The sequence below is a fragment of the Microcaecilia unicolor genome, chromosome 1 (genome assembly GCF_901765095.1).
Source record: "Microcaecilia unicolor chromosome 1, aMicUni1.1, whole genome shotgun sequence".
Taxonomy (NCBI): domain Eukaryota; kingdom Metazoa; phylum Chordata; class Amphibia; order Gymnophiona; family Siphonopidae; genus Microcaecilia; species Microcaecilia unicolor.
This window is the reverse complement of record NC_044031.1, coordinates 526,656,725-526,678,551: the sequence shown is the minus strand read 5'-3', so window position 1 is coordinate 526,678,551 and position 21,827 is coordinate 526,656,725. Positions and strand designations below refer to the sequence as shown.

At 42.2% G+C, this 21,827-nt stretch overlaps 1 protein-coding gene across 1 annotated transcript; it reads right to left on the bottom strand.

Moving 5' to 3' along the window:
- Positions 1-771: 771 nt before the first annotated feature.
- LOC115460400 (myelin P2 protein-like) lies at positions 772-19,884 on the bottom strand. Its single transcript, XM_030190181.1, has 5 exons — positions 19,839-19,884; positions 12,863-13,032; positions 5,003-5,175; positions 4,603-4,704; positions 772-1,565 (listed from the first exon to the last, which is right to left on the bottom strand). Exons 2-5 carry the CDS (start codon positions 12,933-12,935, stop codon positions 1,515-1,517), a joined length of 399 nt encoding a protein of 132 aa, XP_030046041.1. The 5' UTR covers positions 12,936-13,032; positions 19,839-19,884; the 3' UTR covers positions 772-1,514.
- Between the last annotated feature and the right edge of the window lie 1,943 nt (positions 19,885-21,827).

The following is a 21,827-nucleotide window of genomic DNA, read 5'->3' as shown; positions in this document are numbered from 1 at the left end:
AAACTACAACGAAGAAAATGTTCTACTCAATGTGGAAACTCAAACGAGTGAAACCTTTTTTTCCAGAGGGAAATATTTCGCAACTTGGTACAATCTATGGAACTGAGCCAACTGGACTACTGCAACGGAATCTATGCGGGATGTAAAGAACAAATCATAAAGAAACTCCAAACTGCTCAAAACACAGCAGCCAGGCTTATATTTGGAAAAACGAGATTCGAAAGCACCAAACCCCTACGAGAAAAACTGCACTGGCTCCCAATCAAAGAACGTATTGCGTTCAAAATCTGCACCCTGGTTCATAAAATCATCTACGGAAAAGCCCCGGGATACATGACAGACCTCATAGACCTACCAACCAGAAACACAACAAAATCAACAAGAACATACCTAAATCTCCATCACCCAAGCTGCAAAGGTCTCAAATACAAATCAACCTATGCATCCAGCTTCTCCTATATAAGCACACAACTATGGAACGCAATACCAAACGCCGTGAGAACAACATATGACCACCTGAACTTCCGGAAACTACTAAAAACTACCTTATTCAAAAAGGCATACCCCAACGATCCAACTTAAATGCCTAAACCCAGCAGCACAACAAAACCAAAGCTCATACTGGACATAACTTGACTCTTCCTCCTTACCATTTCCCAATGTGTCTCTCACATATGAACCTTACTTTACCACAACCTCACTTTGTATTTGTTCAAACCAGTATTGGCGATTGCCTCTACGGTACTATGTAAGCCACATTGAGCCTGCAAATAGGTGGGAAAATGTGGGATACAAAAAGTCCTCTCCTTCATCCATTATTAACTCACTTTCCTGCAATTGTTCAAATTGATCCGCTAATTTTTGCTGGATACAAATGTAACAAATAAATAAATAAATAAATTTTCAAAGCACTTAGACTTACAAAGTTCCATAGGTTACTCACGTAACTTTATGTCTAAGTGCTTTGACAATATGCCTCTTTGTATGGTTCTGAGGTGGTCTGACAGCATTTTCAACAGCACTATCCGGATAATCCTGCTGAAAATCCATGGATTGAATCGCTAATGCAAAGAGCTGAATAATGGCTGCCATTATCTGGATATTTGTTTTTGAATTTGAGTGCATAATTTTGTACCTGGTTCTCAGGCAATTGATCTTACCATTAGGATATTCCTCCACTCCAAACACTGATGATCACAATATACCCTTTTGAATTGTAAGAAAAGGCAAAATTTTACATCTACCTGATTTAGTACACATATAATGAACAAAATTCCCTTTCCCTGAAAAAGTACCCCAAGCAAACAATTCAGAAATTTGACAACAGGAATCCACCAACACTTAATTGAGGTCTTCAAAAAGTTTAGCTAAAAACACCAGCCAGAACAGTGCGTTACAATACCCCCTTCCACTCTAAGCAGACTTGAGATACAAAAGAGGCAATATAATCAAGCTTTGCTGAAAAGAGTTTTTTCTCAACAGTAAATTCCATTCTGGAGAGCAAACTGAATTCTTCACAGTCTGTCATAGGTTCTGACACATTTCACATCACCAAAGATGCATGTCTAGAAGGGAAAAAAAAAGATGTAAATTACAGTGTATTTCTAAAGTTATTACTGCAATGCAAAGTAAGGCAGGAGAGAATATCCATTGTCAGGGGGTTGACTGAAATTCTTTAATTTGTTAAATCCCAAACAAAACCTAGTTTTACAAAAGACAAAGACCCTGATATTTAAAAGCACTAGCAGGACTTGTTTTCAGGATATCTACTGCTGGCTGGTCCAATCCATTAATTTTTCAGTGACACTATCCGGATAGTACCATTGAAAATCTTCACAGACACTCAAGGCACTATCCAGGTCATACTGGAATAGAGTAAGGGTGAACTGTAGGTGTTCCCAAAAACTATCCAGACAGTAGGGGTGGGCGGGCCAACAACTGTCATTTTGTTTAGTTTTCTGTGTCATTCATATTTTTCAATTTATTTAGGGTTATTTATGATTTTTGTGTGTGTGTTTTGCTTTGCTTTGAGGGCTGTATTATCAATGGTGCACACTATTGCAAATAGTGCACTCTATTGAGCACTAAGGCATACTATCTTGAGCAATAAAGTGCACAATTTCAGTAATGGTGTGCACTACAGATAATAGGGAAAAAATGGGAGGGGGGTTCCTGTCATTTTGGGGTTAATGCAACATGAAACAATATGAGAAAATGTTACCTCCATTTCCTGTGCCATTTTCAATGAATGCTCATCCCTACTAGGTTAATGTTCAGGCCACTGTCTGGATAACTATCCAGATAAATTTAGGACAGCAAGAAGACAGTAACCATGGATTCTCTATAGTGCACACAAATTTGGACACAGGGCAGATCTGTGTGCAAATTAATTAGTTAACGAGCCAATTGACACCAATTATTGAAATTAATTGACACTAATTTGACTTACATGCATATGCCTACACGCTATTCTATAAAGTGTCTCACATATAACCCAAAAGAGGGAAACGGGTGAGGCAGGAGCATTCCAAATATTTAGGTGCGGTGTTTTAGAATTCCGGGGTTGCATCCTTGTGCCCAAAGTTGAGCTTGGAATCGACACAAAGAGGCCCTTTTACTAAGTGGCTGTAAGTCTACTGTGGGCTTACCGCACGCCAATCTGGAGCTACCACCTGCCCAACGTGGTCGCCAACAGTAGTTTCACCCGCAGCGCATGGCATTTCTGGCACCAGTGGAAATATTTCCACAGGGGATTACCTGGTGGTAATTGGGCAGTGCCGTGTGCTATGTGGTTACTACTAGGTTAGCGCGGGATCCCTTATTGGTGGCGGTAAGTGCACCCCCCCCCCCCCCCCCCATGACCACATGGTAAGAGCAATCTTACCACATGGCCATGTCTTTTTTTCCGGCTTTTTTACCCGCTGCGGTATAAAGAGCCTCAGCACACGGCAAAAGCAACCCTTTTTACCGCAGCTTAGTAAAAGGGCCTCTAAGTGCTATTTTATAAAGGATGTTTGGCATGAAACGCCATTTACAGAATATGAGTTTAGTATGGATCTTTCCGGCACCTACATTTGGGCACCCTTTACTGAATCTGGCCCTAAATCAGAGCCATTATGACTTTCAACTTCAGGATAATTGTGCCAACAATATTCTAGATATTAGCATTCTGTTTGCTATTTTTCTTTCCCAAATTGTACATATTAAGCAAGAAAGTTAATTGGGAAGAAGAGAAGTGATTCCCTAGCAGTTTTTAATGCCCCAGCTAGAAAACATTTATTTATTTGTTTATAACATTTATATCCCACAATTTCCCATCCACAGGCAGGCTCAATGTGGCTTACAACAGTCTGAAAAAACATACATCAAGTCAGCAAGCAATCAATTTCTTAGAACATAATTTATTACCTAGTACAGTGGTTTCCAAACCTGGTCCTGGAGGCACCCCGGCCAGTCAGGTTTTCAGGATACCCACAATGAATATTCATGAGATAAATTTAAATTTGCATGCAGTGGTGGCAGTGCATGCAAATTTCTCTCATGAATATTCATTGTGGGTATCCTGAAAACCTGGCTGGCTGGAGTACCTCAAGGGCCAGTTTTGGGAACTACTGACCTACGATCTGATCAAGATTTCTTTCAGGAGGAGCAATTTATATGTACATAACAGACAATTTTGAACAGTTTAGGTGGTGCTGTTTGCCCATAGCATTATTTTGGTTTACAATAGATCACAACCTTATAATATTTGAAAAGTTTAAGTATTTTTAGCACAGTTTTTGTAAACATAGATTTCTGTTTGCAAGAAAATCTAGCTGTGTTAAAACAAGAGAGTGAACTATAACCAGATTGTATATTTAATTTTACATTTATGTATACTGTAAGTATCGAAAAATCTATCGAACATTCCTAACACAAAATAGTATGTAGAGTTTTTTGTTTCATATCCTGCCCTATAACAGAAATCTCAACCATCTATTGTATGTTTTCTTCTTAACTCTATCCTCACTCTCCCACCCTTCCTTCCTTATCCACCACCCCCTTTTTTTTTTCAGTAGCCTGTGATTCATCCCTGGGGAACAGGATCCTACCTCTGTCCATTAATTCAAATCATGAATTACAGTAAGAATATTTCAAGAATGTATTGCTATTAGTAATTCTGTGTGACAGCAAACTTGCATATTACACATTAAAAATGTCCATTAGCCAGGAAAAATATTTCCTGCTGAGAACTTCTCTAAAGCAATTTGATTATGCAAAGAAATTCATCACTGCATAGTAAATGAAGGGTCTGTTGATCTTCAGATTCTGAAATACATTTTGTGGCCGGCAAAAAAACCTTCCTTAACAATAATTTTCTCATATTTTTCATCATAGGGAAGAATGGACACATCGAAGAGAATGATCTCTTCTGAGAGCAGCAAGCAGAGGTCTATCATCCAGAATCATCTATTCTAATGGGAATGCCTGACCAAAAAGAATGTCCTGGTGTTCAAGCTCCAACATTTCATTTAATATACTGGTCTGAAGATTATTTTCAGTTTATAAAGGTTACACTCAAATGGCTCTTCAGAAGTTTCATGTCTAGAATATATTACTTACCACTATCATTTGTTCATCTAGCACTTCCCTTCTTATAATTATTTCCTTGTCATCCCACTTCTGTGTCTGAATCAGTGCATCATCCTCAAAAGTTATCACAGTCTATGCAGAAAAAAACAATCAAATCTAAATGACACACATGGTAATCCACACAGATGCAGAGCATTGCACCCAGGTCAGAAGACTTCTACTGTACACAAATAAGAATGAAAGTGAGAATCAATTTGCAAAGTATGTCATTCATTTAATAAAATAAAGGATGAAACTTCGACTTCTTGAGGGTACATTTCAATTGGATTTTTTTTTAGATTTGTTTATCTAAATATTGTGCAAAATTGAGGCTAAATTTAACTTTAATCATCTAAGTTTCTTTTAATAAAGACTGTTTGATTGCCCTCACCTTGGCTTTCCTATCATCTGCCGTCATTTCTTCAAACTCCACTCCTAACTTGAATACAACTTCCGTAGTTTTGAATGCAGTCTCTGTCTTCATGAAAAAGAAATCCCCTCTCTTAGATATGGTCATAGTGGGTTTCAGCACATTGCCCACTTTCCTTACTGGCAAACTGACCCCTGCATTCAAACATTCACAAAAAAATCTGTCTATATTGCATATTATGGAAAAAGACATGGTAATCAAGTAAGATCACATTAAGGATGGCAGCAGTGTAAACTGACTATCAGCTGCTTTTTCATAGTGTCTGGAATTCATGGTGATTGTCAGATGGAAAAACTTTCACAGACACTTTCCCCCTGATTCTATATGTAGTGCCTGAAGATCCACACGAAAACCAAAGCATGTTCTATAACAATGCGCATAACTTAATTGGTTAACTAGGTAATCAGTGCTGTTAACTGGATGTTAATGAGCAATCATCAGCCCTAACTGGCATTCAGGTTTACGTGCACAATTCGCTACGTGTGTTCTATAAAGTGATGCGACTAAATTCTAAGTTGCATAGTTGAAAAAGGGGGTTGGGTATGGGTGGTGTGTGGACATTTCTAAAATCTATGCACATTATTATAGAATACACCCAAACTGTGCCTAATTTAGGTGTCAGGATTTTCACTAACTAAAATGTGGTCTAAATGGCCACAACCAATTTGGTTGCATGGCAAGCTGCTCGGTGTGTTCTATATACCACACAGAAATTTAAGTCTATTCTATAAAATGTTGGTGTACTTTAAAGAATACACCTAGGTGTAATTTTTTTCTGCTACCATATAAAGAATCTAGCCCTTTGGGGGCAATTTTATAAAGTGGAGCCTAGAGGTAGGTGCCACTTACATGCATCAGATTGATAGGCGTTTACGTGCACTGGGTGCTATTCTATAAGGTAGCACTTATCTGCGATGGGTACATACACATGGGTGTGACTCCCAGTTAGGTGTGTAGTTTATAGAATACTATCAACTGTGTGCATTCCTTGGGGCACCTAGGCATGCCAACTTACACCTGCCACTGGCATGGCATAAGAGGGTTCAAATGCACAAGGGAGTGTCAATGCCAACCTTATGCTAATATTTTCTAATGGAATCTTCACGCCAAGATGCCAATATAGTATTGGTGCTAAGGGCCTTATTCTATAAAGATTATTCTCCTAAATTTATGCTCCTAATTTATGAGCATAATCTATTTTGCAGCATAGGGTATGCTCGTAATTTAGGAGTATAAACTTAAGAAGCGTAAATTTATAGAATAAGGCCCCAAGCATATGGCACTGGGACGCCTAGGCTGAGGCCTAGAATTACCCTTTTTTTTGGTCAGTAATAGACTACTTCCATTAAGGAAATGGCTACCTTTTTTTACAGCGGCCTTTGGGGTCCCCTTCCTAGTGGGTTTCAATTGAATTCCTGGGGTTTTTAGAAAGTAGTGTGTATGGTTGATTCTGGTTGGATGTGCTTTCCTATTATGCTGTGTGGCATTCTTTTCTTTTTAGATTTCATATTCGTATTGTACATCATTTTGTTCTTACCTGAGGTTAAGCGATATAGTGAATAAAGTAGACTGTAACTGTGACTGCATTCTGATTTAATCAGTCAAAAAAGGAGGTTGTAATATATATATAATAGATCTAGCAACCAGAAACAGAATGGGATCATCACGATCATACCTAAACCTACATTACCCAAATTGCAAAGGACTGAAATACAAAACAACTTATGCATCCAGCTTCTCCTACTTAAGCGCACAACTATGGAATGGACTCCCAAAAGCAGTGAAAATAATCCCTGACCATCTAAACTTCAGGAAATCACTAAAAACCATCCTCTTCAAAAAGGCTTACCCCACCGATCCAACCTAAATCCCCACACCCAGCAACACAGCAAAACCAATGATCGTACTGGACAATATACAATCTTCATCCCTTCCATCCTCATGGTGCCGAATACACACCTACCTCATTTCGACCACAATATAACCTGTATTTGTTATTAACCGACTGGCGAACGCCTTTACGGTACTATGTAAGCCACATTGAGCCTGCAAATAGGTGGGAAAATGTGGGGTACAAATGTAACAAGTAAACAAAATAAATAAATCTGTACAAATCATTGATGAAGACTAGCCTGGAGATTATTAGAGTAATTCTATAGCAAGTGCCCACTATAGATGCTGTTTATGGTGTCTATTTTGTGCCTAATCTATAAAGAAAAGTAGGTACCTAGGGGGTCAATTCTTTAAAAAGCATTAAAATATAGGTGCCTAAAATTTTGGTGCTCAGCTAACATCCTATAATGGCGCATTTTTACGCACCAGATCTGTAATACAATACTAGCCCATGCACACAGTAGTGCATCTATCTTTAGGGCACGACCACTTACGCCATGTCTATGGCTGGTGGAAATGGTGGTGCCCAAATGCTGCGGTTCATTGTAACATACCAGCTCATTTTCGAAAGTGATCGCCGGCCAACTTCCGACATAAATCAGGAGATGGCCGGCGATCTCGGAAAAGCGGCGAAATTGGTATAATCGAAAGCTGCTTTTTTGACAGCATCACCGCTTTCCCGTCGCCTCGCCGGCGAAAGTTCAAAGGGGCGTGTCACCGGCGAAGTGAAGGCGGGGCATGGGCGGGCATGGGCGTGGCTACCAGATGGCCGGCTTTCGTGGATAATGGAAAACAAAAAGCGGCGTTAAGCAGTATTTCGCCGGCTTTACTTGGTCCTTTTATTTTCATGACCAAACCTCAAAAAGGTGCCCCAACTGACCAGATGACCACTGGAGGGAATGGGGGATGACCTCCCCGTAGTCCCCCAGTGGTCACCAACCCCCTCCCACACGAAAAAAATAAAAATAAAGCACTTTTTTGCCAGCCTGTATGCCAGCCTCAAATGTCATACCCAGGTCCCTGACAGCAGTATGCAAGTCCCTGGAGCAGTTTTTAATGGGTGCAGTGCACTTCAGGCAGGCAGACCCAGGTCCACCCCCCTACCTGTTACAGTTGTGGTGCTAAGTGTTGAGCCCTCCAACCCCCCCCAACACCCACTGTACCCACATGTAAGTGCCCCCCTTCACCCATAAGGGCTATGGTAATGGAGTAGAGGTGTAGGGAGTGGGTTTGGGGGGGGATTTGGGGGGCTCAGCACCCTAAGTAAGGGAGCTATGCACCTGGGAGCTTTTTTTGTATTTTTGAAACATTTTTAGAAGTACCCCCTAGGGTGCCCTGGCATGTGAGGGGGACCAATGCATTACAAAGGCTGGCTCCTCCCATGACCAAATGGGTTTGAGATGGCCGGCACTTTTTTCCATTATCGCTGAAAAACAAAACCGGCCATCTCAAACCGAGCAAACTCTGGCATTTGGCTGGGATAAACCGTATTATCGAAAAAAAAGATGGCCGGCCATCTGTTTCGATAATACGGTTCCGGCCAGCTGTTGCGTTGCCGCCAAAATAGATCGCCGGCGATCTATTTTGCCGGCGACGTTCGATTATGCCCCTCATAGTAACATAGTAGATGATGGCAGAAAAAGACCTGCACGGTCCATCCAGTCTGCCCAACAAGATAATTTCACGTGTGCTACTTTTTGTATATACCTTACCTTGATTTGTATCTGCCATTGTCAGGGCACAGACCATATAAGTCTGCCCAGCACTAGCCCCGCCTCCCAACCACCAGCCCTGTCTACCCCCACCGGCTCTGCCTCCCAATCTCGGCTAAGCTTCTGGGGATCCCTTCCTTCTGAGCAGGATTACTTTATGTTTATCCCATGCATGTTTGAATTCCGTTACCGTTTTCATCTCCACCACCTCCCGCGGGAGGGCATTCCAAGTATCCACCACTCTCTCCGTGAAAAAATAGTTCCTGACATTTTTCTTGAGTCTGCCCCCCTTCAATCTCATTTCCTGCCCTCTAGTTCTACCGCCTTCCCATCTACGGAAAAGGTTCATTTGCGGATTAATACCTTTCAAATATTTGAACGTCTATATCATATCACCCATTTCTCCTTTCCTCCAGGGTATACATGTTCAGGTCAACAAGTCTCTCCTCATACGTCTTGTAATGCAAATCCCATACCATTCTCATAGCTTTTCTTTGCACCGCTTCCATTTTTTTAACATCCTTCGCAAGATACGGCCTCCAAAACTGAACACAATACTCCAGGTGGGGCCTCACCAACGTCTTATACAGGGGTATTAAAACCTCTTTTCTTCTGCTGGTCACACCTCTCTCTATACAGCCTAGCAATCTTCTAGCTATGGCCACCGCCTTGTCACACTGTTTTGTCGCCTTCAGGTCCTCAGATATTATCACCCCAAGATCCCTCTCCCCGTCCGTACCTATCAGACTCTCCCCGCCTAACACATACGTCTTCCTTGGATTTCTACTCCCTAAGTGCATCACTTTGCATTTCTTCGCATTGAATTTAATTGCCAAACGTTAGACCATTCTTCTAGCTTCCGCAGATCTTTTTTCATGTTTTCCACTCCCTCCGGGGTGTCCACTCTGTTGCAAATCTTGGTGTTATCGCAAATAGGCAAACTTTACCTTGTAAGCCTTCGGCAATGTCACTCACAAATATATTGAATAGAATCAGCCCCAGCACCGATCCCTGAGGCACTCCACTACTCACCTTTCCCTCCTCTGAGCAAACTCCATTTACCACCACCCTCTGGCGTCTGCCCGTCAACCAGTTCCTAATCCAGTTCACCACTTTGGGTCCTATCTTCAGCCTGTCTAGTTTATTCAAGAGCCTCCTGTGTAAATATCAGCATTCTATATAGCGTGTGCATGAATAGTGGAAACACCCAAGCCCCTCCCATGACAACGCTCTCTTTGCAGTTACCTGTGAGAACACTTAGGTGCCCACTTATAGAATTTTTATAAATATTCACAATCCTTAAGCTAGGATGAAAGTCGGCTTTAATACATGCATTAGTGACACTGTGCTTCAATTACTGTAACGTGTTTTATAGCTGTTTCTCTCAGAAACAGGCATGCTTCTAAAGGTACAGAACATCACAGCCTGCCTCTCTGGTCAGGAAAAAAACAAAACAAAACTGGTAAGTCAAGAACATTAAAGTGAGTTCTGATTATATTTACAGCCAAATTTAAGACTTTTTGGAGCCCTTTTACTAAGGTGCACTATGCCCTAATGCAGACTCAGCACACAAAAAATGCTCACTGTAAGATGCGCTAAAGCATCTTGCAATAGCATTTCTTTTTGTGTGCGCAAACCGAGCGGTATTTATTTATTTTCTCTTTGTTTTTTGGAGGGGGCATGGCATGGCTGGGGAATAGGTGGAGAATGGGCTTGGAAGTGTTAACCAGCTAGCACATTCATAGACTGGTTAGCATGGACTTGACGTGGGAGCTCCTTACATTTCCTAAATAGGAGGAAATGCTCCCATGTTAATATTTTTGCCAGTCCCATGCGCTAATGTAAAAATTAGCACAAAATGAGCAGAAATAAAACAGAAAGGCCTATTTTACAGCTACAGTAAAAACGGCCTCAGGGCATGGGAAATGTCCCATATTAGGATACACTAAGGCCCGGATTCTATATATGGTGATTAAAGTTGCATGCGCAAATTTGGCTGTACAGCCAAACTTACTTAACAAGCCAATTGGTGTTAATAATTGGCTAATAATAAGCAATCATCAGCACTAATTGGCACTAATTAGAATTTATGCGCACAACTTTCTAAGTGTATTCTGTAAAGTGATGTGCGTAAATTCTAGAGCGCAGATCTCAAAAGGGGGTGTGGCCATGGAGAGGGCATGGATGGGTCATGGGCGTTCCTAAAAATTACATGCACCATATGCCTGGAATAGACTTTACATGCCTGGAATAGACTTTACATGCACCATATGCCTGGAATAGACTTCCTGAGCTGGTACGTCAAGCTCCATCTCTGGCCGTCTTCAAATCTAAGCTAAAAGCCCACCTTTTTGATGCTACTTTTAACTCCTAACCCTTGTTCACTTGTTCAGAACCCTTATTTTATCATCCTCACCTTAGTAATTCCCTTATCTCTTATTTGTCCTGTTTGTCTGTCCTAATTAGATTATAAGCTCTGTCGAGCAGGGACTGTCTCTTCATGTTCAAATGTACAGCGCTGCGTACGTCTAGTAGCGCTATAGAAATGATAAGTAGTAGTAGTAGAATATGTCCAATTCATGCCTAATTTAGAGGCCGTGGATATTTACACCAGGTTTTAGCTGGCATAAATGGTCGCTCCTAAATTTTAGTCACAGGGATGGGCGCTACATGTATTCTATAAACCGTGCCTAACTTTAGATGTGGTTTATAGAATAGTGCTAAGCGCATTTTTGTTTGCTGCTGATTTTTTCAGTGCCATATATAAAATCGGTCCCTAAACCCATTTTATATCACAGCTTAATATTAGGGCCCCTTAATGATTTCAAGATATTATATTACTGAGGGCTGGCATTTTTGGAATCTCATGTGAATTATTATCAACTAGAAACAATGTTTCACATGTCTTAACAGTCCTTGGTGTAGATTCCTTCTAAATCTACTATAAACTAGTAGACATGGATAAAAAGACTTTAATTGTGGAATTATCTTCCACAGAAACTTCGGTTTGCAATAAGCTTACTACACTTTATGAAACTCTGGAAAGCCTTCTTGTTCCAAGTGGGATAGGATTCATGCATAGTTAAACTAGGCACATGCCCTGGCCCAAAGTCAGTAGGAAGCCCACAGATTTACCAAGTTTCCTGCTCAAATAGTTAATGTTTGACAGATATGAAAGCCTTGAGCTCAGGGAAGGCTCACCAACTAGCTGTTTTACTTAAGGCAGGCCCAAACTGGAAATATAATTGCCAGTAATCTGCCAATTTATATGTACTGTATAAAGCTCTCATAGAAGCTGAGAGTGGAGTATGGTACATCTAAGATTAGAGATACAGTACATGGAGCGAAACAAAGGCATTATAACATCCGCTTTTTTGTCTTCCATTCCTTTCCTAATAATACCTAATATTCTATTTGCTTTCTTAGCCGCCACCGTACGCCAAGCAGGGGGTTTCAACGTATCATCGACTATGACACCTAGATCCCTTTCCTGGTCGCTGACTTCTAACGTGGAACCTTGCGTTAAGTAGCTATAGTTCGGGTTCCTCTTTCCCACGTGCATCACTTTGCACTTGCTCACATTAAACGTCATCTGCCATTTGGATGCCCAGTACGTAAATGTATTACATACTAGTGGGTATATTTACACTTGCACCTAAGTGGCATCAGGGCCATTAAGTGCTATTCTGAAAGAGTGCACAAAAGTAGCATAGCATATAAATGTGAAAGGCGCGTTCACATGAGTGGAGCTGCCATTTATGCACACAACTTACAGAATACTGATTATTACACGTGCTGCAGCCCATTTACACAACCACAGATATGCCAGGTCTACATGTGGGTGCACCAATGCCAGGTTATTATTCTAAAATGGAATCCAGATGCTCAGATTCTCTTATAGAACAGGTCCTCACTGTATGGCACCGTGGTGCCAAAACGTGGGCGCCCACTTATAGAATTATTAGTATGCTTATCTGTCCAAGATGAAGGAGCAGAAAGTAGGAAGATGGCAAATTCTGTCCTGAATACAGTGATATCTTAGAAGGGATCATGCTCTATTACTAGCAGCTTGGAATATAGCCTTGTAATGTGGACAGAAACAACTGGAAAATTGGACAGGCCACTTGGTCTATTTCTGCTGCTGTCTACTCTGCTATTATGTTACTATGAATACCTATGGTAAGAAAGGGGGAAAAAAAACATATTGATGGCTTACCTAAGTTCTTCATGAACTCATCAAAATTTTCACTGTCGGACAATTTCCAGGTCCCTAGGAACTGATCAGTCATTGTAGCAGATTTACAGTCAAATTTTCCTCAAGGAGATTCCCAGCAGATGTCGATCAAAGAGCAGGAAATTGATGGAACGGACTGTAGAAAGAATGGCCTATGAGGCAGGACCAACAGACAAATTAAACAACACCATAAAGCTGCATTCAGATTTTGCCATCCACTCCCGCTATCTGCATGGAACTTAATCAAAGCAATCAAGTCAGCTCTTTCCAAGGATTTCACTTCTGCTTAGAAAAGAGATATTCTGTGCCCAATGGACAATAGATAAGAATTTAAATTGATTTATGCTAATTCTTCTCTGTTTGCCCACAAATGCGTTTCTCTAAACACTCTTTAGATTGGGGTAGTCATGGAATCATTTCACTAACAGACAATATGCAATGCATGACCAATGTTTGTCAGTGTTTACTGTGTGGACAGTGATGTTCTTCATGTTGGACAAAAAAACCCCCAATGTTTTTGTGTGACCTGAGCTTCTGATTTTGGAGACATATTATCAGTGGCCTAGGAAGGGCGGGGGGGGGGGGGGGGGCGGTGGGGCGGTCCGCCCCGGGTGCACGCCGCTGGGGGGGGGGGGGGGTGTCCGCTCCATTGGTTCCTTGCTCCCTCTGCCCCGGAACAGGTTACTTCCTGTTCCGGGGCAGAGAGAGCAAGGAACCAACGGAGCCGACGCAGCTCCCAGCGACGTGGATTCGGGGGCGGATCGGCCCTCCCGGCCGCCTCTCGCTTTTAAATCAATTAAAACTGCGTTCCGGGGGGGGGGGGGGAGAGGGTGCGTGCTGGAGGGGAGGGCACCATGCTGCACTCGGGGGGGGGGGGCACAGCGGCGATCCGCCCCGGGTGTCAGCCGCCTTCACTACAACACTGCATATTATAACTGTTTTCCTGTGTTGTTTAGCCTATAATAGGTCCCTGGAGTAGCCTAGTGGTCAGTGCAGTGCACAGTGGAAAAGGGGACCCAGGCCAATAATCCACTCTGTTACACTTGTGGTGGAAAGTGTGAGCCCTCCAAAATCCACCAAAAACCTACTTTACCCATATATAGGTAACATCTGCAGCCATAAAGGCTATTGTAATGGTGTACAGTTGGGTACACTAGGTTTCTGCTGGGTTTTGGACGGCTCGCTATACAATATAAGGGGGCAACAGTGATATGAGTACACCTGGGACCTTTTATGTGAAGTCCACTGCAGTGCCTCCTAGGGTGCCCCACAGCTCTGCAGGGATGTCTGTGTGGCCAGTCTACTAAGAATGCGGGCTTGATTTTGTGCATTTTTCACTTGGATGGGGTTTTTTTCAAAAATAGACCAAATAGATAAATGCACAGAGCACAAAAACATGTAGCAAGTGGCCATTTTTGGAAAAAAAAAAAAAGATAGTCATTTTGCTGTTTTCAAAATTGCCATATTTCCTATTTGGATTCTGGATGTTTTGAGCAAAAGTCCAGTTGGACTCAGACATCATATCGAAAAATTATGTCTGAGTCCAACTGGACTCTATCTCTTTCTAAATCTATGCAAATATTCATGACTTTATAATGAAAACTTTCAGCCAGTTCTGCATAGGAGGAATATGTCTATTGAATACCAAATGATTGTGAGTAATTTAAAAAATAAAATCAGAATTCAAAAACAGTTCCTTAGAAGAAATCACTATTTCAAAAATGCTAAATCAAGTGGACCATTCAATTAATAACTCTAGTGTCTTCAAATGTCTACAACTCTTTTCTATCATTCACACTATTTTTTCTGAGCCTGTAATTCATGATTTTAGCAGCTGGTTCCAGTGATTAATCTACTTTTACAGACTCTGGTCTTAATGAAGTAATATACACATAGAATAGATCCTGAAGTCATCTTCCTTGTTTCTGGGAAATTGTATCATGAGTAGCCTCGGTGACCAACTTTATTTTTTACCAGAGTGAATGGCATCAATGTATGATCAGACCAAATAGCGGACAGTTTTTTTAAATCTTGAGTGTCACTAGCCTCGGTTACATGGGAAGATACTCCCAGTAAGTTTAAAGTATGACCTGCTCTGTAGGAGAGTTAATGTTGTGGAGCTCAAGACAAGGCAGCCAACAAGGTAGCAGCATATTTATGACTAGAATATTCCACATGCCAATGAAAATCACCTAAAACTAATAAACCCATTCATTCCAAAGCCAAGGTCAGAAATACCAGACTAGCCTGAAATATCCTCATTGGCATATATGGCAAAGTAAAAAGACATTAGAGAGAGGTATAGACAAAGAGAGGAACCACTTAATGGGGATAGCAAAAGTGTAGTGGGTTGGGGGTGGGGGCCTTGTTGTTATTATAAACCAGGCTTCAGGTAAAATGTATAATATAGGAGCAAACAGTTAAAACCATACCTCATGGATTAAATATGAGTTCACAATCTGCCCTGAACAATGTTTCCTGCTTAAGGTTAAAAAAAAAAAAAAAAGAAAAAGCAAAACAACAACAACAAAAAAAACATTATGTTGCTAGGAGACAAAAAAATAGAAGCCAAGACTGTTCCTTGATTTAGAGTCTTTAAGTGACAACCAATTAGAATCATTCTACCCTTCATAAATGGCTCTATGATAACCAATGGGAAAAGCTCAAATTTGTACTTGATGACCAATAACATTGCTAGTTTTTTAGAGTCTATTAATGAATGATAGCCAATAGAAGGTCTCCTCTAATTCAACAACTGAGCAATTAAGTCCATTGTTAATATAGTTCAGAGGCAGTTGTTTGAAGAGCCAGTGATGGTTGTTTGCAGTGTTGCCAGGTGGGCGGTTTTACCGCCCAATTGGGCGGTTTTCCGCGGCGGGTTGCGGTTTTTTGGGCTTGTTTTGGGTCTTTTGGGCGGGGTTAGTGACGTTTTGGGCGGGATTAGTGACGTTCTGGGCGGGGCCGATGACGGCGGGGGCAGGGGTGATGACGGCGGGGCCGGGGTGATGACGCGGGGGTGGGGGTTTCAAGGGCGGGGTTTGACTTTGGGCGGGTTTTGGGCTGGATTTGGGCTCGTTTGGGTGGGAAAAAAATTTTCCACCTGTCAACCCTGGTTGTTTGCTCATGGAGGAATCTAGCTGCACAGTACATTTACCTATAGCCTTTGCCATTTTATTTTATATTGTAGGCATTTAAATCTCTTTAATTTTGTTTTGTGTGACTAGTTAATTTGGCCCATTAGGAATTAAGCTGCATCCCTGCAGCAAAATATAATTTTGCAGTACAGCAAACCTGGGGTACCGCTGTTAGGATTGCTAACAGTTGAAAATTTGCCAGCCTGACGGATCCAGTCTATCCTGAAAAAGAAAATGTCTGTGGGATATAGAAGGTCTGCAGTTAAGCACTGACTGTAGAATGGGGGTGAGATATAGGTGAAGGAGCATATGGCAATTTGTTGTTGTTGAAAATTTGGCAACAGTAGTTGATGCTGTTTGGGAGGAGGTAGGATGGGGATAAAGGAATAAAGGGAAAAGAGGTTGGAAGGGTAAGACAGTAGAGGGGTAAGAGAGTGGCAGAGGGAAAAGCTAAAGGAGTTAAGAAATAAAGAAGGAGGAAAGAACCTGGAGAAAGATAGTAAATGTAGGAGATGAAGACAGAGAGCAAAAGGAGAAATGGACCCCCCAAAAAGAGAAAAGGAGATGGGGAGATGTTGGGAAAGAAGGAAGTAGCAGAGAAAGATATGCATGAAAGAGGAAGAAGAGGCACTGCAACTGAGGAAAAGAGAGGGCCTGTCCTCTAAGCTACACCAATCATAAGATGAGTCTAACAGAACAGATCCCAGCGCAGTGTTAAAGAAATAAAGGCCAAAACTTGAGATTGACTTAAATACATTTGTTAACACATGGAGTTTACAGACAGGAGGATGCTACGAGTGAGAGGAAGACATTTTAATGTTGAAATTAATAAGTTAAATAATGTTAGCAATGCTTTTGGTTATAACATATAGAGGGGCATAATCGAAAGGGACGCCCATGTTTTGTTGAGGACGTCCTCGCAAAACGTCCAGATGGAGGGGTGGGGAAACCCGCACTATCGAAACAAGATGGACGTCCATATTTTGTTTCGATAATATGGTCGGGGACGCCCAAATCTTGAAATATAGGTCTTCCCTAGACTTGGTCATTTCTAATTTTCGGCGATAATGGAAACCAAGGACGCCCATCTCAGAAACGACCAAATGCAAACCCTTTGGTCATGGAAGGAGCCAGCATTTGTAGTGCACTGGTCTCCCTCACATGCCAGGACACCAACCGGGCACCCTAGGGTGCACTGCAGTGGACTTCATAAATTGCTCCCAGGAACATAGCTCCCTTACCTTGTCTGCTGAGCCCCCCAAACCCCCCCTAAAACCCACTACCCACAACTGTACACCACTACCATAGCCCTTACAGGTGAAGGGGGCACCTAGATGTGGGTACAGTGGGTTTCTGGTGGGGTTTGGAGGGCTCGCTGTTTCCTCCATAAACATAACAGGTAGGGAGGGGGAGGGGCCTGGGTCTGCCTGCCTGAAGTGCACTGCACCCACTAAAACTGCTCCAGGTACCTACATGCTGTGATGGACCTGAGTATGACATCTGAGGCTAGTATAAAGGCTGGCAAAAAATATTTTGAAAGATATTTTTTGAGGGTGGAAGGGGGTTAGTGACCACTGGGGGCGTAAGGGGAGGTCATCTAGTCATTTCGGCCACCTTTTCGTGCCTTGATCGTAAGAAAAACATGACCAGGTAAAGTTGTCCAAGTTCTCATCAGGGACGCCCTTTTTTTTCCATTATGGGTCGAGGACGTCCATGTGTTAGGCATGCCCAAGTCCCGCCTTCACTACACCTCCAACACGCCCTCTTGAACTTTGGTCGTCCCTGCGACGGAAAGCAGTTAGGGACGTCCAAAATCGGCTTTTGATTATACCGATTTGGACGACCCTGTGAGAAGGACGCCCATCTTCCGATTTATGTCGGAAGATGGGCGTCCTTGTCTTTCGAAAATGAGCTGGATATTGTCCCAAGACTGTATCTTATTTAACTGCCTATACGCGGTTGGCATTATGGCAAATTGCCAACCTATGTTTAATCATGAGTGACTATAACATAAACAGAGTGGCAGGTGTGGCTTTGACCACCTTGTTGGGCACACTGGATGGATTGTGCAGAGCTTTCCTGCTTCCTTAATCTGCATATGTGTTTGCACTGAGCCTGAAAGTCAGACTCAGGTAGGTTAGTGGTGTCATCCTGTACCTCCAAAACCTGGGATGGAGTCAAAGTGAAACTGAACAGGAGGCACAAGCAAATCCTGGTCAGGATTACTGGGGCATTACATTTTTCCACTTCATTAAACAAAATTAAATTATACAACCAGCATATATTTCAACAGGTGGAATAGCTTATCAAATGAAAACACTGCACTGGATAAATTAAAACACTTAGCCTTGAAATCAAATGGGAAGTCACTGTGCTGTCTGTTGGCATCACTGTTGACCTCCAGCCTTGACTGTAGGGAGGCTCAGGGCTGGAAGAGATTGTTTCAGTTTCTTTTGGTTTCAGCAGAGGCAAGGCTACTAGAACTGATACCGGAATGCCTTCAGATTCTCTCATGGGGATGTAATGCATATCCCTCACAAAGTTCTCCGGAACTTTGTAAGCCACATTGAGCCTACTAATACGCGGAAAAATGTGGGATATAAATGTAATAAATAAATAAAAGAGACCAGTGCAATGTCTGGGATATAGAAACATAAAAATAATTATACAATTTCTCAGAAATCCTAACTTAAAGACAAGTCCTATCTTATCTGCTAAATGCTTACAAAATACTACTACTACTACTACTACTTAACATTTCTAGAGCGCTACTAGGGTTACGCAGCGCTGTACAAATTAACAAAAAAGGACGGTCCCTGCTCAAAGGAGCTTACAAAATAAAATGTTTTCAGCTGTTTACGAAAATAAAAAGTAAGAGCTCTGCAATCTAATATAAGGTGGTAAATTATTCCGTATGGAAATTGTCTGAAAGGAAAATGAAGTCTCTAAGACTTGCTTATATCTAATACCCCTTACAGAAAGAAAACAAGTAACCTCTAAGACCCCAAAATGAGACAATCTCCTATGGACTGGTAGTTCTCAATTTGTTCTATTTTATGGTGAATTATAATCTTATCCTTGACCATTGCTGCCATTGTTTCTTTAAGTTGTTCATCTTCAGTTTGTGTTTGCTGTACTTGCTCAAAACAACCTTGCTTAACTTTATATTTTTCAGCAGCAAGGCAACATTACTAACAAGATTGGAGATTTCTTGTGTAAGGCAACTGAGATCCATTTGGTCCTATTTTTATAGGTAATATTTTGCTTTGCTGGTACAGGCGTTTGTATCGTCGCAGTTGAACTGCTGTAATTCAGTTTACGTAGGATTGCCCCAGAAACAATTAGCTAGATTGCAACTGCTACATAGCACCACTGCTAAGTTCATCTTTGGACTCATAAATATGATAGTTGCACCATTGCGGAATGAGTTTTATGTATTTATTTTTATTTTATTTGTTACATGTGTATCCCACATTTCCCCACCTATTTGTAGGCTCAATGTGGTTTACATAGTACCGGAGATGCGTTTGCAGACTCCGGTGTGAACAAATACAAAGTGATGTTGTGGTAAGATAAAGTTCATGTGGTATAGCCACATTAGGGAATCGTACAACGGAAGAGTTGTGTTATGTCCATTACATACTTTAGTTTTGTTGTGTTGCAGAGATCAGGCATTTATGTTGGATTGATAGGGTATGCCTTTTTAAACAGGTTAGTTTTTAGTTTTTTCCCGGAAGTTGCAGTGGTTAGCGGTAAAAGTCAGGATAGTGTATAAGATATTGTGCCTGGTTTTTAAGTCTTTAAATGGTCAGGGTCCTACTTACCTATATGCTTTGTTGAACTGTTCTACTTTTCATTTGACATCTAGAATTAAGGAAAGTAATCTTTTTATATACCCAGTCATTAAACATATAACATCTAACTGTAACCATGAACACATACTCCTATCGAGCAACTCATTCCTGGAACTCATCAGATCCAAGATTAAAAAGTTCCTATGACTTATTTTGTAAGAATCTTAAAACATTTTTGTTTCATGAATATACTTAGTAGTGCATGCTATATAATTGACCTGTTTATTTTTTATTGATGTGTAAATTGTATCTGTAATTATGCAACTGTATGTTTAAGCATTATTGTTGTACACCGCTTTGGGCCCATTCAAGGAAATAAGTGGTTTATTAAGTGCCAGATTAGATTAGATTAGATTTTGAAACCATTGTATCCAGCCTCTATAGGACCTGCCAAATACTTTTCACTCAAGCATCTGTTGAACTGGTGAAGAAGCTCTGGCCAGGGAGGGAACGGCCTCTAGAACTCCTTTCAGAGGAAACAAAAAACAATTCCGGGACTACTCTATCAGAGGTACAAACCACCAGGCTATTGTGCCACTATCTTAGTCACTCCCCTCATAACAGCCCCCCCTGGTCCTTTTTAACTTAACTTCTTTGGGCTGGGCAGGGCAGGGCAAGGGCGGCAACAGCAGCAACATTCACACACTGCCTGGGCCATCCCCTGGATCCTTCTGCCCACGCTTAAAGAGGAAGTTGCATCAAAGGGGCAGATAGTGGCAGAGGGAAGGACCCAGGGCATAGCCCAAACACCGTGTGACCACTGCTGCTGCCCAAAGAAGTTAAATTTTAAGGATCCAGGGGGGTGTCTGAGAGATAAATGTTGTGCCTGTAGGGGGGCAGAGGGAAGGAGAAGGAGATGTGCTGCATTTGTGAGGGGGGGCTGAGGGAGGAAGAGGGAGCAGTGCTGCCTTCACAGAGGGGCTGAGAGAGGAAGAGGAAGAGGTGCTGGACTTGCCTTGAGGGAAGAAGGTAGAGGCAATGGAGTCACAGGAAAGTGAAAGGAGGGAGGAGAGGTGCAGGACCTGTGTGGAGAGGGGGACATGAGAAGGGCTGGACCTATGGGTGGAGGGGGACAGAACAGAGCTGGACCTGTAGGAAGGAGAGGGACAGGATAGAATCAGACCTGGAGGACAGGAGAGATACTGGACTATAGGTGAGGGAACCCAGGAGAGAATGGGGAGATGCCGGACTAAGGGGGGGGGGGGGCTGGGGAAGAGCAGAGAAGGTACAGACTGGACACAGGGAGGGATAGGGATACAGAAGAGAGATGTGGGTATGGGAGGAGCATATGGCCATATACACAGATGGGTGATGCTGGATAGGGAGGGGGTAGGGATACAAAGGGTTAATGCTGGATATGGGGGGATTATGGACACAGAGGGGAGATTCAGGATATGGTAGGGGGCATAGCGATAGGGACACAAAGGGGTGATGCTGGATATAAGGGGGAATAGGGACCCAGGGATGATACTGAAAAGGTGGCATGGGAGACAAACACAAGAGCAATGTTGAATATGGTGGGATAGGGACACAAAGGGGTGATGCTGAATACAGGAGGAGGGATATAGACACAAAAGGGAGATTCAGGACATGGGAAGATTGGGACATCGGGAAGGGAGATGCTGAATATGGGAGAAGGACAGAGACACAGGGAGCGGAGATGATGAACATGGGAAGAGGATAGGGACACAGGAAAGAGCGATGCTGAAAATGGGGGGAGGGTAATATGACACAGGAAAGTGAGATGCTGAACATGGGAGGAGGATAGAGACCCAGAGGGGAGATGGAGGATGATGGACATGGAGAAAGGAGAAATGTCAAATGGACAGAGACACTGTCAAGAGAGTTAAGAGAAGATAGAGGAAAACAGAAACCAGAGCTGGTGTTAGACATGGGTGGAGCGTAGAGCAGAAATTTGGCAGGGGATCCCAAAACCCACTACCAGCCTGTGCCTTCTTC

Coding starts and splice junctions, on each gene's coding strand:
- LOC115460400 (XM_030190181.1), bottom strand. CDS start 12,935: ATGACTGATCAGTTCCTAGGGACCTGGAAATTGTCCGACAGTGAAAAT. Junction 5,176..12,862: donor TGAGTTCATGAAGAACTTAG/GTAAGCCATCAA, acceptor GTTTGAATGCAG/GGGTCAGTTTGCCAGTAAGG. Junction 4,705..5,002: donor CAGATGATAGGAAAGCCAAG/GTGAGGGCAATC, acceptor TTTTCTGCATAG/ACTGTGATAACTTTTGAGGA.